Source organism: Epinephelus lanceolatus, chromosome 4, assembly GCF_041903045.1.
Source record: "Epinephelus lanceolatus isolate andai-2023 chromosome 4, ASM4190304v1, whole genome shotgun sequence".
In the NCBI taxonomy this organism is placed as follows: domain Eukaryota; kingdom Metazoa; phylum Chordata; class Actinopteri; order Perciformes; family Serranidae; genus Epinephelus; species Epinephelus lanceolatus.
The window spans coordinates 44943257-44961516 of NC_135737.1; the positions used below are offsets into that span (position 1 = coordinate 44943257).

Genomic DNA, 18260 nt, shown 5'->3' on the forward strand with positions numbered 1-18260 from the left:
CCAGCTAGCAGAGGTGGTGGCCCAGGCAGCAGAGGTGGAGGTCCAGCTAGCAGAGGTGGAGGCCAAGCTGGCGGTAGTGTTAGCCCAGCTAGTAGAAGTGGAGGCCTAGCTGGCAGTGGTGTTAGCCCCACTAGCAGAGGTAGAGGTCCAGCTAGCACTGGAGGTGGTCCAGCTAGCCGTGGGGCTAATCCAGTTAAAGATTGAGGCCCAGGATTTAGTTCAACCTCACCAGCCAAGAGAAGTATCAGCAAAAGATTAAAAACACCCAGGAGTGGTCTACCTGTGACCGCCTGTTCCTGTTCACCCCCCAGGTGAACAGGAACAGCCTGGCATGGCCGTAGTCCAGTACTCTTGTGAACAGCATGTGCTGACTCCATCTGGCTGGATACAGGGTTTGATTGTCCCTTTTTCTTGGACATGTTGAACTCAGCAGAAGATAGAGAGTTATCCACACAACAGAGCAAGACGTTGATAGCACAATCCAAGGTCTTTTTCGCTCTTTGGATGACTTTTTCGGCAAACACACAGGACCTGCCAAACTGTGTGTCTGCACCTCGGCAGCCATCTTGTGTCTCTTCCTCCTCAGACCACCCCAGCCGGACCAGTAGAAATCATCTACACAAGGGTTGCTCCCCATGGTCTCTGTAGCTCTCTCAGTCCCACGTTGGATGTAGCTGTCTCCAGTGATCCAGATAGTGGCTGGGAAAAAAACAACAACATTGCCATAGTGAAGAATAAATCATATTGGGGGCTATTAGGAAAAATAAAAGAAACAACCTGTAGAAGATGAGCTCCACACGGTTATCTATTCCCTGTGCTTTGATGTAAAAAAAAAAAAAAAAAAAAGTCTGCTGTATTGTTTCACATTAAACAGCAAAATGAAAATAACTCTTACTCACTTATGTGGCTTTGTGTAGGTGCACATAAAATAATTCAGCACTCAGTTTTTTGAAAGAGAAAGAAATAATCATTCCAAGAGATGTTTTTGACGACTGTCATCAACACTGAAATGAACAGGACCTGTCTAAACAGCCTACAAACACTGACCTTAACCAGAGAACGTTAATATTAAGGGTGTGCCATGTCATCTCATTCATGATAACACTGGTATAATATTAAATCTCACTGAAAAAAATTCTTATCGTGATACTTGCGATATTTTAACTTGCTGACACATCGATGTCATACTGTTACCCACGGCAATAACAAGCATGGCTGAAAGTGAAATTAGTACCGACTCTGTGGTGGTTCCAAAAAGAGGAGCAGCTTCAGTAGTGTGGAATAAACTGTGGCGTCTTGAATGTTTTATGAACAGCCCCGGACTTCTCAGACTCTTTTAGTGACTTACCGCTCAGAGGGAACTCATTCAGCGGCTCCTCTGGCAGCAGCACAGCGTCTCTCCCTCTCCTCTCTCACCATACACACGCAGGAGTCGGTGTCGTCGAGTCATTTTGTCATAAAACTTTGGTAATGTAAACCTACGTGACGCTCGCAACTCGACAAAAAACTACATATATGTGAATGTGCCTGTCACAGATTATAGCTAGGGCTGAAACGATTCCTCGAGAAACTCAAAAAATTCAATTACATAAAAGCCTAGAGGCAAATTATTTGTTTCGAGGCTTTGTTAAATCCAGTACAACTATACAGCGCACTGCATTTCACATGGATGCTTGTTTCTGTTGCACAAGCGCTTATGTTACTTTTGCTGTTGATAGCCTACACAGACATAACATGGATGTAGCGCTGTTTGCAAAACGATGGAGGAAGCACGACGACAAGAGTGAGAGACAAAAAGAGACAGGCCACAGAAAACAACAGAAAGTGTAGAGTGGGCGATCATTACAAGTTAAAACGAAAACAGCTCAGTGTGTGCTGCAGAGTTAGCATTCCACAATAGCATGTCCTCAATGCTACAACATCTACATCAACATCGAACCCGACACAACACGGTAGCGCCAACGTCACATTTAACTGCATTTAAGTTTAATCAGTGATTGCCAGCTGAGATTCATAATGCATGTAAAGAATGTATGTGTATTATGGCTTTATAATGGCTGATCAATAACAAATCAATGTGATGGCTAACGTTACCTGGCGATGTATCATAAGTATTAGCCAAGTTTTGCCATAGAAAACAGCAACACACGGAAAATAGAATGCTGTAGTCAACTTGTGTAAGCCTTGGCTTCATTCATGTTATTATGTGCCTATGTGCATCATTTTATCTGTCACTACTGTTGAAGCTCACACTGCAGACAAATGTTTTTGCAATTAGAGCAATAAAAATGTTGAACTTTCAAAAAAGGAAACACATTTGTTGCTCATTTCAGAGACTTATTATTTTCTCTCCAATATATTACTCTTGTCCTTAAATAACGCTAAAGTAATTTAATGAAAACATGCAGTATTTCCTATCCGATTACTCGATTGATCGCCAGAATATTCAATTACTAAAAGAAAAGATAGCTGCAGCCCTAGTTACAGCGTGATGATTAGAGAAGAAATGGAAAAACAACTCAGTCATTTAGGATTTTACTAAAAGAAGGAAGTCACCTGTTGATTTATATATATAGATCCCAGGGGACATTTTTTGTATTTGGGAGCTGTTTAAATGTGTAATTTGTGGTAGATTTTATTTAGTTGAACTATTAATATTCTAACAGAATCTGAATCTCACTCTGAGTTACTGTTGTTGTTCACAAACTTAAGTAATGTGAGATCATTTTAGTTTTTACTGAATATTTGAAGCAAACTGTAAAACTAGACCACGTATTTTGTTGCAATTCTGTGTTTTTAAATTAATACATGTTTCTTACTAATTTGTCATATGGTCAAGAATACTGTTATTTCAAAAACACCCTGAAATATTGTGATATTATTTTAGGTCCATATCACTCACCCCTTGTTAATACTAACATACACTCACTTAACACTGAACTGTAACGTTACTCTATTTAGCTGAGGTAACACTACACATTAATCAGTAACAGTGTTTTGTGGTGTAAATAACTGAGCTAAACAAGCTTAATTTCATCTGCTGGCTTTTGAAGTAACAGTACATCAAGACTCCTCGCATGTTAGCCACCGCATTATAGCAGTTATGCTAACCACACACACCAAACACTTGAACCTGAACTTACACGCGGTGATATAAGCTAATGCTACAGTAACGTCACAAGGTTAACATTACTCCTCTTATATGTAATTTTTGCCAAATGTGGACATGAATGCAATTAGCTAAAGTCAGCTAACTCTGTAATGTCCACAGTTTATCTTGAATTGTGGAAGCTAACTTTGTTAGCATTTAGCATGGCGAAGCTACGTCCATTATTTACCCACCGGCGCCCTCCGACACAAATAAACAATCATATCAGCGGCTATTTAGATATAATTCAACCTTATTTAATAAACTCACCTCTTACACGACTTTAAATCCACATAACTACTGTTGAGTTTGATACCGAAGTCCCATCACTTGGTTCACATTAAGGCCACTTCCGGCTGAAGTGCCACCGGCGCTTCCTGATTAATACACCTGATGATCCAGCTCTGAAGATCCGCTGCATTTCTTCATCTACGGCCGCCGCCGTGTTACACGAAGCCTCTCTGGATGGCTGACGACTTCCATCCAACATTTCTGACACTATTGTGACGACGACTGGAGAGTTTAAAGTGTTATTTAAGAGGCAAACGGCTTCACTCTGTCGCTCCGGTCGCTCCCGGTCCGCCATCTTGTCAGATTCATCCGAGTAGGCGGGACATGTCGCGGAAATTCGCTTCGTCATCATAGATAGCCAACCAGGAACTGAGAATTCAGTTTTATTTCCGTTTCAATCAAACTCATACAAATAACTATTGTCATTCACACATGAAGTCATTGTGTCATACATTCACTGTCTCTTTGTCCCTGCACATGATTATTTGTATTCACAGGAACTATTTATTCTTTGCTTAAAATCTAATAATATTGTCTCATACATACAGTATATTAGTCTGTTGTCTTACATACACTGTTTTCTTCATTTACATATACCACCATACTGACATACATACTATTATCCCTTGTTGTACAAGTATGTATGTAGATACCAGAGGGTTTGGTAGTGTTTGTGTGAAGGTATAGTGGTGTGTGTGTGAGATTATGATGTAACTTAAAACGTAAAACCAAGTATGATTTACATCTCAAAGGGCCTCTCATAGATTTTGAATCTTGTTGCATCACAGTTTGGTCTTTACATGTCCGTCACCTCACTGATGTGATGTTGCCTGGTGACTCTGGTCTGTGTTTCAAAGTCATGACCACACAGTTCTTAAGCCAGGCTTTAACTCTCACCATAGCTCTGAGATGGTTTAATGAAATGGTTTAATCCTGGTTCACTTTGTTGGACTCATTTAACGCCCTGCGTTTCACAGTCAGCTCTGCTCTACTGAGCCACCTTTGTAAAACACAAGTTAAGCTGAGAGTTGTCAGTCTCCTGGAATTCTCCTGGAATCTCCCTGGAAAACAAATTAAACTGGACCTTTCCGTTGTGTAGTATGCATCAGGTGTTAGGCTAGCTTTGACAGACCAAACAGGCACAAGACGATGGGATTTGTGTCTCTTGAGCTTTCAGTACAGTGTACTGACTGTACTGCATACTGCCTACTACATTAACGATTAACTGTGCCATTATCAATAAGCTTTTTACAATGAAGTCACATGACTGATGGCTGGTCTGACCTGGCCGGTGGATCATACATCTCTAAAAACGTCACATAAAATTTCCAAACAGGCGTTATTTGGATAAACTGACCATATATTGGGAATCTAAATACTTAATTTCTCGCCTGAACAAATATATAAGTACAATGTATTATCATATAACATAAATAAAGGGACCTATTAGAGTGAAGTATTATCCTGCCATGCCACTAGGTGGCTTATGTTACTGGCCGAGTCAGGCCATGGTATTTAAGTTCATGCCAGTAATCAAAAGTGTTGCTGGTAGTGGGAAGCAAACAGTTTTCGACTGTGCTCGGATTAAGATTTATACGGCCGCAATTATTGGAACTTTGTGTTGAAACTTATTGGAAGTTAGACAGACATTACGGACACTGGTGAGAAAATAAACATATGATGATATACAGAATTGGAAAAGATTAGGAGTAATTTTCCAAGTACACGTCCAAACAATTCAGATAATTAGCAACCAGTAGCAGCTGAAGTTTAGGGTTGGTCACTACATAAATGATTGAACATTGCGCAGTCTAAAGAGACACAATGTATTGTGGGGCGATTGAATATGTCCAGTAAGTTCAACTCAAACTCAAGTTGGTTCCCCTCCTCAGTGCGGTTCATTTGTGCAGGTGTGAACACAGCAGTCACACTCAGGTGTGCACCAAAACAACCGGACTGAGACCTTCTTGAAGAGGTGGTCTCAGTCTGGTTCCAAAGGAACTCTGGTGCGGTTGGTTTGTGGTGAGAAGGTGTTCCGACCTGGATGTGAAGCAGCTGCAGTCACATGACACATTGTTTGGGTTAAACATGAGCATGTTACAGTCCTGGAGGATTATTAATGTGCACCTCCTCCTGTACTGCCTTAATATGCACATTCAGCACATCCAATGCATCAAAACATTGTTTTCTAGTTGGAGCCGCGCCTCGTTTTCAAACTGTATGGTTTGACTAAAATGAACAATGACAGCAATATAGTCCACGATGAGCAGCGCTAAAATCAACCTGCGTAGTTGTCCCTCCATTGTGACATTAGAAAGTGTCACATTTATCTTGCAAGTCTACTCTTCTTCAACGTTTGCTTTACTTCCTGGATTTTTGACCAATCAAGAGCAGCTTTCTCACACAAGGCATTTGATCTGGTCCTCTTGTAAATGCTGCTGTGAGAACACGAACCAACTCTAGGCAATTATACAACTTTGGAACAACACGAGTCCCTGATTCAGACCAAAGGAGACGACTCTAGGTCTGAGAGCAGCATGAGTCTTGATGAAAGATGGGTTCCTGTTTTTGGGGGTCTGGTTCTTTAATTTTATTTAGGTGACATTTAAAGAGAAAAAGGGACACTCACTATGAGGCAGCTGCTGTGGGACACACTATGCCATAGCTGTGTTTTAATGCAATTCATTTAAAAGCACATAAGCTGACTAAAATAGAGTGCACTCTAAACCAAAAAACAGATATGAGCTCAAATTTTCAATACACCAAAATTGCAGTCTGAAACTGATCCCTGCAGCAGCAAAGAGGAACCTTCAGGGAGGAACTGTTTCAGCTTGGCAGATTGTAACTGGTTTAACTGGTAATCTCATTTTATGAAACACCCGTCTGGTTTGCACAGCTTGTCGATGTCGTATGTAAATGTGTTTGATTCCTGCTGGGTTTTGCAGGTTTTACACAAACGCGAGGCAGAGTGGGAGAGGTGGACATCGACCATCCAACGCTGGGAGGCCAAGAGAGAGCTGGCTCACATCGCTGGAAGATCCGCGCCTGTGAGGACACAGCTGACAAAACAATCACACTGATGATAACGGACGTATCTCACACAAACACACACACCTGAGCACAGGGGGAAGCAACATGACACAGTGATCCTTTGTATTTATTCAAACATTAAATGATGACCAACAGAGAGGAAGAGATAGCAGCCATGTGTGAAATAGCAGCTATAGAGTCAGATATGTGTGTGTGTGTGTGATGTCCTCCAGCTATATCGATCCGAATTTAATGATGGTCAGGAGGGAAACATGCACTCTCATCAAAACAAACTGTACAGCCATAACATCTGATATACTTCACTGTACAAAGATTCAGATTTTTTTGTACCAACAGTTTATAGAAAAGTAATTTTTTTTTAAATAACACTGCGTACAAATGTATGATTCTCCATCTACCATAGTTGCTCTTTCTTATGTACAGAGTGTTGGCTTGTTATTTGGCGAGTTAACTGTTAATATACTGTATAACGTGACTTCTCGTCTCCCTCTCACTTGAATCCTGGGTTGTATGAGATCATTGGGAGTTCATCAGGGAGACAGAGACGTGAATAATCCAACAGCAGAGGAGATTCTGTTTCCAGGAGAAAATGTTCTCAGCTCTGGGGTCAAGCTGCTGCCCGTGCTGTGAATCCCAGCGAGGAAAAACATCTCCTTGTTCATCCAATGTTTGATAAGTACACCAGCTCCTCTGCGATCTTACTGTGGGCTGAAGAGTTGAATGTAGACAGAGACACAAAGATCCTCCATTTGGCGCTGCACTATGCTACAAATCCTGAGAAAAACACCCACCATGAGTCCACCTTCTGTGTTTTTTTTTTTTTTCTTAAAAAAAGTTGACAAATCTTAGAAACCGTACAAACACTCACAGTTAACAAGAGACCAATGCAGGCAAACAATACGACGGTCGTGACACTGGAACAGTGACCATTGCTCTCTGCGGCCACAAGAGCGCAGCAGTGCGAGACAAATCAGACTCCAACACCAAACTGAAAGAACACCAACAGCATTTTGGCAGGCACAAGGATGCTACTGAGCTCAGTTCATTTTTAATTGGTCCTTGTCCAGTGTACATCAGGGACACAAATCACTGCTGGCTGCCAACCTTTAATCTTCTGATATGCTGAAGTTTTTCTAGCTGATGCTACAGAGAGGAGAAACGATTGGGGAACAGGTTGCTTAATTAAAAAACAAATAGCTCATGATGTTCATGGTGTATCTGCTAAAATAGAAAAATAGATGATTTGAAATTAAATTTAAACATAGAAAAATATACATAATCAAGTGATATATATGTACATGAGCGATGGTCGTGTGACTCATGCTTTAACTCGGTTAGTACAGACAAACGACAGCTGTGTGAAAACTGAAAACATGTGCACTGATGACGTTAAAAAAAGAGATGCATTTCTTCCCTGTGTCCTTCAAAGGCAAGAATACTGTCGGCTTTATGCACGCTGTATCATCCTGTGGGCTCTGATGAATGTGTGATGTAGGACAGGTTGTGTGTTTGGGGCTGTGAAGAAGTTCATCCCAGGGTCAACAGGCGGGCGGCGAGGTGAGGTCACCACACGGAGCATTTCTCCAAGGGGTTCATCGGGGAACTCTTGGGACAGTGGAACACACGGGCAAACTCATCAAACTGGGAAACACTGCCGATCACTCTGCGAGGGGGGAAACACAGGAATGTCTTATAGTGATGTGGAGATCATTAAATATCTGTGCCTGCAGTGTTCAGGAATTTCTTTCACAGGAAGTAGGCGCATTCCAGCCATGACCTGTGTTTCCTTAATGTAGATATGTGTATAAGGTCTTTCAGAGGTTTATTCCACAGTTGAAATGGTAAAAACACACTGATGACTCTCTGGATGTGTGTGTGTGTGTGTGTGTGTGTGTGTGTGTGTGTGTGTGTGTGTTGGTGTGTGTGTGTGTGTGTGTGTGTACTGCACCTGTAGTGCTCTGGTGCATGTTTGTCAGTCAGCAGCTGCAAGTAGATGGACTGAGATCTTCTCTTCATGCACCAGTTCTGAAAAGACAAAGTTAACACAACAGTGACACCACATGGATACATGTTACAGGGTTCACACGGTCATGGGAGACCTGGGAAAGTCACGGAATTTCACAATCTCATTTTCCAGGCGTGGCAAAGTCATGGAATTAGTAAAAATCACTGAAAGTTTTGGAAAACTTACAGTAATCTTACGGGGATAATCTTCCAGGTAATGTAACATAACAGCAAATTTATTTTCTGTAAGTTAGCCGTTGACATAACGTAGCTCTGATATGTGTCAGCTTAGGGCTGCACGATGTATCATTTCAGCATTGATGTGCAATGGTCGTATCGAAGGACGTGCAATGTCAAGTAAGGCAAATTAACTCAAACAACTTATCTGATGCTTGATACAAATGTAAAACTTTCATTTTCCATGACTTATAGCGGCCAAGCCTTCTGCTTTTAGACGTTACGTGTATATGTGACGTAGAGCCCTTCCCAAACCACCCCTGAAACTCTCCCTACCCACGTTTCTGCGTTCACACGGAGGGTCTGCAACAATAGCTGCGTTTCCATTATAGTTTTGCGCAAAATAAATGCAATATTTCGACAAAGTACAATTGCGACTTGCAGGTGTTTCCATTAAAAGGTGTTTTGCATATGAGCCGTAATTCTCGGAAAATCTCGTCCAGCGAGACTCCACTTTGTTTGCGGAAGTAAGATGGACATTCCAAATCTCTTGCGAGCTGGAAGTATCATCTCGGTTGCCACTGCTGCTGTTGCAGTAGTCTACAACCGATGACGAAGAGAGCGAGTGGTATTCGTGAACGAGGAACGTGAATGAGGAATTCACAGAGGACTTGAATGTCCAGTGACGTATATTTGCGGAAAAAGTGTTTCCATTACACTTTTGCGATATACTTCTATATCGACACGTCTGAAAAACCACCTCATGAGAGCGTAAAAACTTTTCTGTAGGTGTTTCCATTAGCAGTTTTTTATTGTGATATTTAGGTTTTGCGCATTTCTAGGGTTAATGGAAACACACTTAATGAGTCACGTCCAAACCAGCTGAGTAATGAAAGTTTCTTATGAACCCCTCCAACAGCGAGCCTGCACTAATGCCAAATTACTGACTATGTGCAACACTGTATTCATCATGAAGACGCCCAGTACAAATAAAGTTCCATGTGACTATCTTTACAAACGTGAACTGCTCAAACAAACTACGACATTTAAAATTGTCATACAGACATTAATGTTGTAAAGTTTACTTTGTATTTAGAACAAAATATACCCTTCTCTAGTTTCTAGAAAGCAGTCACATTCATTTTATTATCAATTTATTGAGTTATTTGTTTCTTTTAATGACAAAAGGAAATACATAAACATCCAGGTAAACAACAGCAGCTCATACATCAAATATAAGTGCTAAAAATACGTGTAAAGAACATAAGTGGGATTAAGCTTTATTTTTCTCAATGGTTATAAAAAGTTATGACAGGTCCTTTCTCCACCGCAGAGATGGAAGTTTGTCCAAAAGCTTGCTGTTGCATTTATCCCCTACACCTTAATGAAGGGAGCTTCAATCAGCTGTGAAGGTGACTTCAAACAGAGATACACTCTGTGAGGGAGTGGGTACGGTCTGATTTGGGAAAGGCCTGTAGTGTGGTGGCGTTTGTTACGGGAAGTGAAACTCTTCTGCATGTGTGTGTGGAGAAAGGTACAGTGAAGTGCATGCTTTTCCAAAATGAAAATTTTATGATTATTTTTTTTAAATTTTGTCCATGAAAATTTGTGGGAACTCTGACTTTAGCTAAAGCAGTCTTGCTTCCAGCTGTGGCAAGTTACAAAGTACTGTACTCAGGCACAATTTTGAGGTACTTGTAGTACTTGAGTATTTTAAATTGTTGGTACATAACACTTAAACCTTACTACATTTCAGATTGTACTGTGCTGTACTTTTGTTTTAAGAGCTATAGGTACTAGATACTTTTCCAATCAGATCATGAGCTGAGAAAATGCATCGTTTCGAGATCAAGATGAAAATAAAATCACAGGCAACAGGTTTCAGTTTAAAAAATACCAACGTTTCCCTTTAGCAACATTAAATTCACATCTGAAAATGATGCTTTTACTCACTCTGGACACACATCAGACATCTCAAATGATCGTACGCACATATACATGATTTTTTCCTCTCTCTTCCCTGTGGGGAGAGTTTTACAGCTGAAAGCTAAAACACCACAAATTGCATCAAAAAGTGTGTCTGGATTTTGCCCCGTTACATTAAGCCATGAATTTGAATGAAAGCAGCATTTCAATGATCGTCCTAATAGTTAGAAGGAGCAGGGGTGGTCTGGTGCTTAGAGCCACTGTACTGTCATCAGTGCTGCGGGTCTGATCCTTCCGATGGTTAATGCATCCATCAGCTAATGTTGGCGTAACTCACAACTCCTACCTGCTCTCTGTGATCAGGCGCTCCAGCTGAGAGTGGCAGCTAAAGTGATTTAACATGGAAATGTAATGAAACACAGTAGTGTGAGGCTATTGGAGGCTTGTGTACCTGTGCAAAGGCAATGAAGACCAGCTGTTCGTGTGTGTATTTGAGCCCAGGCAGCGGCCTCTCCGGTCCGTGCTCCCTCACCCACTTCTGATACGCCTGGGTGGACAGACAGAGGTGTGTGGAGCAAGTGAATAATGAAAGACAGCAGATACAAATGAAATTAGGATCCCTCGTCTCGTGTCCACAGCAGGATGTTCTCTGCAAGTTAAACTGAGATCTGAAACCAAACGGGACATTTCTGATTTGTAGAAACTACTGAAATAACACGGGAACACCCTTTTTTCTCTGCAGCCAATCTAACTGATTGACACGACGAACAGACGCGACGACTCTATCGCTGCATTTTGATGTTATGGTTTATTTAAAAGCATTCACTCATTCCCTTTGTACTTTGTTTCTGCATGCACAAAACACTCCCTGCTTCAATATAGACCACTGACACGCTCAATATGGAATTGAATTATGCAGCATCAGATACTCTGCTGTCCAGTCAAACACACACACACACACACACGGACAGACGGCGATACAAGCAGAGAGAGGGAAATCACGTTTATCTTTTATCTTGATTCTTGGGAGACTTCTGCTCTTTACTTTCATACAAATAAAGCAGACTGCTCTGTGAAGAATAAAGAGACAGACGGAGACAGAAAATGGACAGAGGCGGTATAGACTGATGGAGCAAACTCTAATACTTAAGAGTATGTGAAGCCACATAAATGGTATTGAATGTCACTTACATAGTAGGACAGCTTGAGCCCTCCCATGTCTGCGATGTTCTCCCCCAGCGTCAGACGGCCGTTCACCTACACACACGCACACACACACACACACACACACACACACACACACACACAGAGGAAGCTTACTTAATGGTGACAGGTCTGAACATCTCCGCCCTGCACTTTGTGCTATTATGTACTTCAAGGGTGTCCTTTAATCTAGGACCTGGCTTGTGATTAAAGACCGATATCTGTATTTTGTCAGTGAGGTTGCTCCCTGCTGATCTTGTCTTCAATAGCCTTAAAAGAAAAGTTTTTTGGGAAATGTGCTTATTTGCTTTCTTGCCAATAGTTGAAGAGTAAGATCAATACGGCTCTCAGATATGAGAGGAACATCAATCTTCTGAGTTTAAGTCTGGAAAAGAAAGTGAACGAGCAGATTTCCCAACATGTCAAGCTATCACGTTATATCACCTTTGACCCTTCAAAAACATGAAAATACAAATATTCACGGCAGCATATAGCACCATGAATTGTGCACATAAGGACAACGTTGTGCATAAAAGACGAAGTGAACTTTGAGTTGGTTTGGAATATGTAATATGTTTTTGACTGTGTTATACAGTGCTGAAGTGTAGTAACAGGAATACGATGAGAATACATAGAAACAGTCGGTAACATCGAGTCGGTAGAGGACCGTACAAGTTTTTTGTATTCTCAGCAAACCTTGTTAAACCTCTTCCCTGCCTCATGTGACTGTGGAACTCCAGAGAAGGAAATGGAAACACAAGTCAAAACTGAGACAGCTCGCAAACTAAGTGGCCGAGGAACTGTGGTATGTTGAAACGGCCACTACAGTCTGATTCACAAAAGATGTTGTGCTAAAAATACTTTGGACACAAACACGCTCGCACATCTTACAGCTGAGTGCAGTTTGCCCTTTTTTTTGCCTGACGACATTATAAATGTTGCACAGTATGTACATGTCACCTTTGGGCCAAGAACACAGCAGCAGAGCGACGGCAGAGAGAAAACGAAAACTTTTATCAGAATTTCCAGATGGGAGCTACAGGTCCTGACTGACGAGGTGCAGACGTATTTCCGTCTCAGTTGAAATATCCACTTATGATAATGCCTGGCATAACGATGCCCTCACCTGGTCACCGCCCATGCTGCTCACCAGAAAAATGAAAGCCAACAGAAAGTGCCAAAACTGCAGTTCCTCTAATGGCCACTTGAGGCTGAAGAAGCCAGTCATCCTCCACTGACCCCAATGTTAGCCTCCACAAACCAGTAGGTGACATCACAGCAGCTATGTCCATTATGTTTACAGTCTATGGGCGTGATACGCCTCAAAGATTTCAGTTACCACCGACTCTGAAGACACTACTTATTCCTGTGGCTTTGTGAATTGGACTATTTTTGCTGTAAGGCTCATTTGCATATAAACGGGCTGATTTGCGCCAAATAAATACATATAACATAATTTACATATGTGCAAATAGCACAGGAGCACAGAGACACTATTTCCCTGGCAGCACAGTTAGGGTTGCATTTTATCATTTGCAAGTGCTTTGAGAATTATACGGTTTCCTTTAATGCCAAGCAAAAGCTAAGCAATTCTTTCTCGTCCATGAGTGTTTTTGTGGCTGGTAAAGGTGCCAAAATCCCACCACACCACAAAAGTCTCAGATTAATCTATTAAAATTGTACTCCAGCAATTTGGTATCGAACTTTTGTTAAAACCTTCCTGCCGGGTTTAATGTTCCTATTTTTCATACTTCACATTTGTAATGCAGGCTCTGTGTTATCTGTCTGCAGGTATCCAGATATTTTTGAAAACTGATGTTTTCCCTCTGTTTTAGAATAAAAATTCTGTCCACTTGACCTTCATTTTACAAAATATCCCTGTCCACACCAGACGCTTGCAGGCATGAGCTCTTCCACAGTTTTCACTGGTTGAAAAGGTAGTAAAGTGCATAAGGTCCCTTTTTGCAAAACCATAACTGGAGATCTGTTTCCTGTTGATTCCTTTTTGATATACTGGTGGAGAAGCTCAGAAGATATGAGTGATGCTGCAGAAATGCAGAATTTTTCCTTCCTCTCCTCATCAACAACCACCGTAACTGGCAGACTTTAAAACGCAGATGCTGAGATGGACCAGATCACGCTAGGTGCAGCAATACTAAGTTTAAGAGTAAAGTAATCATTAGACCAAGAGGTGCTAACAAAACGTAAACAGACCAGTAGCCCGCCATTTTTGTCATTGTTTCTGAAACATGCCTATTACACAAAATAGATGAGATGATGTCATCGCTTCCCAAACACTCCACTTAACACGTCCACACAGATACGCAGGAACCAGAGTTTTGAAAAATCTGCACCCTAAGTGTTTTAAAAGTGTTTTTATTGATCTAAAACTGTGTGTGTGTGGACAAGAGTCCAAAATATAAAGGAAAATATCCATTTTCAAAAATGTATACATGCACAAAGATGATGAGATAATCCTGATGACATCACTACAACATCATCAAGGTTATTTTCTCAGACCTGACAAAGCTGCTCCAGGGCCTCTGAAGACTTTATACAACTGCTCTTACAGGCTGAACGGTGCTCCTAAGTAAACTTAAAATTATATGTTAAATTGGCAGAGTTCTCCTTTAAGGGAGCACACATGTAATTATGTTTGTCTATCTGTAACCAGAACAAAATGCTGCAAAAGTCTTCCACAGATACCCAGAGCAGTGATGTGAGCAGAAATAATAATAAATCAAGCTGCACCATGTTAACGGACACTGACTTGATGACATATGGTTTTCTATATAAAGATAATATCAGTCCAGAATATCAGCTGACATATATATCTATGTACTGCTATAATAAAAATGGCCATATAAGACAAGATGAGCCTTTATTGATCCCCAGCAGGGATATTCAGTCATTGCAAGGACAGAAACTGATGAGTATAGAAAGTAACAAAATAAATAAAATAAAATAAAATACAATAAAATAAAATAAAATAAAATTAGATAAAATAAAATAAAATTAAATAAGATAAAATAAAATTAGATAAAATAAAATACAATAAAATAAAATTAAATTAAATAAGATAAAATAAAATAAAATTAGATAAAATAAAATAAAATAAAATAAAATTAGATAAAATACAATAAAATAAAATAAAATTAAATAAGATAAAATAAAATAAAACAAGATAAAATAAAATAAATAAGGAGTGGATGGACAAAAATAAAAATTGAATTAAAAATCAAAACTATATGAGAGCATTTGAAGACAAAATGTCCTGGTAAAGTGATTAATGTGATCAACAGCAACAGAGTCAACATCATAAAAGCTGTATGTGTATGTGCGGTATGTGTGTGTGTGTGTGTGTGTGTGTGTGTGTGTGTGTGTGTGTGCGTGCAGACCCACCCTCTGGTTATAAACAGTGAAGTTATCGTAGAGCTTGACGATACATTCGGCTTTCTTCTGGAATTTCCTGTAGGACTCCTCCGTCCACCACTGTTTGAGGTTGCCGTGGCGGTCGTACTGGCCCCCTAGGGACATGAACCATTGCATCACTAAGATGAAGGGCAAAAGGGCAGGGGGGGCGCAGTGTTAGCATGGAGACGACACAACCTGCAACTTTCCTTCACAGTCCAAAAAGCGGCCCAGCACGTCATCTTTGTAGCTTTTTTTTATTGCTGCGGGAGTCAAAACATCAGGAGGCAAAGGGTTGTTGAGTTGACCTTGGCTGATGTCTCCAGTTCAAGAGCCAACTGAATTGCTTTTGCAGCCAAATACATTTGTAGAATGACTGTCTGCCAAAGAGGCTGGTGGAGCACAAACCAACAAAGGCAGTCACAAACAAAGTTATTCCAGTATTTGGCAGGTGGCTGGCAGAAATTTCGCAGCCTTATTATGGTCGTCTGATGCATCTTAAAGGGCAGCACTTTGACTGGAAATGAAAGTTAGAGATTGTGGTTCAAAACAGTCTTTCCTGTACAGCTGTGGGCATCTGACAAATGTCATACAATTACACAAATCATCAGGGACTCTCGCTTTTTCTGTGAAATTGAATGCAACAATGGGAGTGCCACTCAAAATAGTGAGACTGTGGGTGTATGAGCATTGCTGTAATGGAATATAGGTGAAGAGATTGAAATTCTTACCCCAGTCATCATATCCATGTGTTAGCTCGTGGCCGATGATTGCTCCTATGCCCCCATAGTTCAGAGACCTGGCAGCAGGAAGGAGAAATATGGAGCATTACACAAAACTTCCCTGGTCTCCGCAGGTGCTTAAAAGTCTTGAATTGCCTCCACTTATATCAAGGCTTGACCTTTGGAAAGGAACATTGAATTCATAAGTAAAGGGAAATGGACTCGCAATTGTATAGTACAGAGTCTTCCGACCACTCAAAGTGCTTTTACTCAACATGCTACATTCACCCATTCACACACACATTCACACACTGGAGGCTGAGGCTGTTATAAAAGGTGCCACCTGCTACTCTGTCAAACATTCACATGCACTCACACACCAGCAGCCTGGGGTTCAGTATCTTGCCCGAGGATACTTCAACATGTGGACCGGAGGAGCCGGGGACTGGTCGTCTGATTAGTGGTCGACCTGCGCTACCTCGTCCACAGCCACAGCAATAAAACACACCTTTGATCAATTAAATTCACTGTGGAATTGTGCCAACACATTCTCACTCCTACCTCGTCACATATCGACATCTCGTCATGGACTTTCCACGTCCACATATGTCGTCCAAGGTACCCTGGGTGTGTAATTGTCTGTTTATACACTTCTGTTTTCACAGGAAATGTACAGTTTGCATACAGGCTCTTTCAAAATAAAAGCACTACATCGGTACAACACCACAAAATGACGTTGTTTTCCTTCAACAACACATGCACACGGTTGGGTTTAGGAAAAAAGAACAGGGTTTGGCTTCACAGTCTTACAGGAAGTAAACACCAGTCGGTGGTTGTTGGACCCATCCACCACTACTCCTGCCCGCCCCTACTCAGACTTCTGCCTCCCTAACTTTTGTTGTTGTCCCGCGATGTTTCCCCCTCATGCCACAGGCATTATTCATTATTTCTTTTAATGTAAAAACTGTTTTTGTTTTTTTTTTAATCAGGTTGGGTTTGGACAGAAACTGTTAATGTTCATGTAGGGTCGGCCTGATCAGAGCTCGAAAGAGAAGTTTGAATTCGGGGAAAGTGTTTTACTTTATTTATACTTGTGCAGTGGTGTGTCTGTGTCACTCTGCAGTTACACCTCCAAAACACTAGTCGGTGGTTCCTGTGAAGTGCTGTAAAGTTGACTTGATTCAAAACACACATTAAACACACATTAAACATGGCTTAATAGAGACAATTTCAAACACAAGTGCACAAATCAGCTTCACTATAACTCGCAGCATTCACAGACAAACACTTGTCTTTATCTGGACACATTTTCCCCACAAATACAACATGCTAACGTTATTAGCACAAGCCTATGGCATTTTACATTGTATAAATTAGCCTAGTGACAAGCAAAGATTTCCTCTTCTCATATGAAGCCAGGGACAACAGCAACATTTAACAAAGATAACGGCACATAATTTGGCTCCATTACAACTCACAAGGTTCACTGACAAAACAACTGTCTTATACTAAACATGTTTTCCAAACAAATACAACATGCTAACGTTATTAGCACAAGCCTATGGCATTTTACATTGTATAAATTAGCCTAGCGACGAGCAGAGATTTCCTCTGCTCATATGAAGCCAGGATAAATCACACACAAGACTTAAAATGTTATTTATGTGGAGGCTTTATTGTCTTCACAATTTATTGTTTCTTATCTGTGAAATTAAAGTAAATCAAAGTTTTGTTTCCACTGAGGGAAATGGTTTCAGCTTACAGAGACAGACAGGAGGTCTGCGTCACTGCGACGCAAATGTATAAATCCTGCTTTAGTGCAAACAGGCTAAATAAAATGTGGATTCTGATTATCCTAAATTAATTGCAGCATTACATTAGACCTCCTGGCAGAGTGCCACAGACTCCTGAGGGTCCCGAACCCCATTTTGAAAATCACTTTTTCAGAACGTATGCCTTTTGACTGATATTATGAGTCTCACTACAGACAGCTTTCTCTCTCTTGTTTTTCATCTCTTTGTCCTCATCGATAATTCTGCTCAGCCAAACCAGATAAAATGCAAATTGCACTTGGGATCTAATTTTGGATCCATGTGTCTCAGTACTGAGTGGAAAGAAGCTCAATGCCACATTTTTCTGTTCACACTGATTAGAAAACATCAGATATCTGTTCTACATGTGTGGGGACCTTTCAGCTGCAGTGTGAACATAACTCTTAACTTCTCAAGGTGTGGACACAGAAACACAGCCCTCCTGTAACTTGTGTGAGCACCCACTGGCTCACACCCTGCACGTGCCCCCTGCTTCCAGAAAGCAGCGGGTGGCTC

The 18260-nt window shown here is 41.0% G+C and overlaps 2 protein-coding genes across 5 annotated transcripts in view; one reads left to right on the top strand and one right to left on the bottom strand.

The window, feature by feature from the left end:
* The window catches only part of ccdc150 (coiled-coil domain containing 150), a 49154-nt gene extending 42189 nt beyond the window's left edge, over positions 1-6965 (top strand). The window contains exon 19 of the mRNA XM_033631503.2: positions 6385-6965. Coding sequence (XP_033487394.2) covers positions 6385-6519 — 135 coding nt within the window. The 3' untranslated portion in view covers positions 6520-6965. The remainder of the gene's footprint in view (positions 1-6384) is intronic.
* The window catches only part of ecel1 (endothelin converting enzyme-like 1), an 81047-nt gene continuing 69353 nt past the window's right edge, over positions 6567-18260 (bottom strand). For 2 of the 4 annotated variants that reach the window (XM_033631501.2, XM_033631500.2), the window contains exons 13-18: positions 15943-16010; positions 15203-15351; positions 11789-11854; positions 11049-11144; positions 8439-8515; positions 6567-8153 (exon numbers count right to left, since the gene is read on the bottom strand). In XM_033631501.2, the coding sequence (XP_033487392.2) occupies positions 8054-8153; positions 8439-8515; positions 11049-11144; positions 11789-11854; positions 15203-15351; positions 15943-16010 (556 nt within the window). In that variant the 3' untranslated portion in view covers positions 6567-8053. The remainder of the gene's footprint in view (positions 8154-8438; positions 8516-11048; positions 11145-11788; positions 11855-15202; positions 15352-15942; positions 16011-18260) is intronic. The other 2 variants (XR_013490993.1, XM_033631502.2) reach the window with 2 other exon arrangements.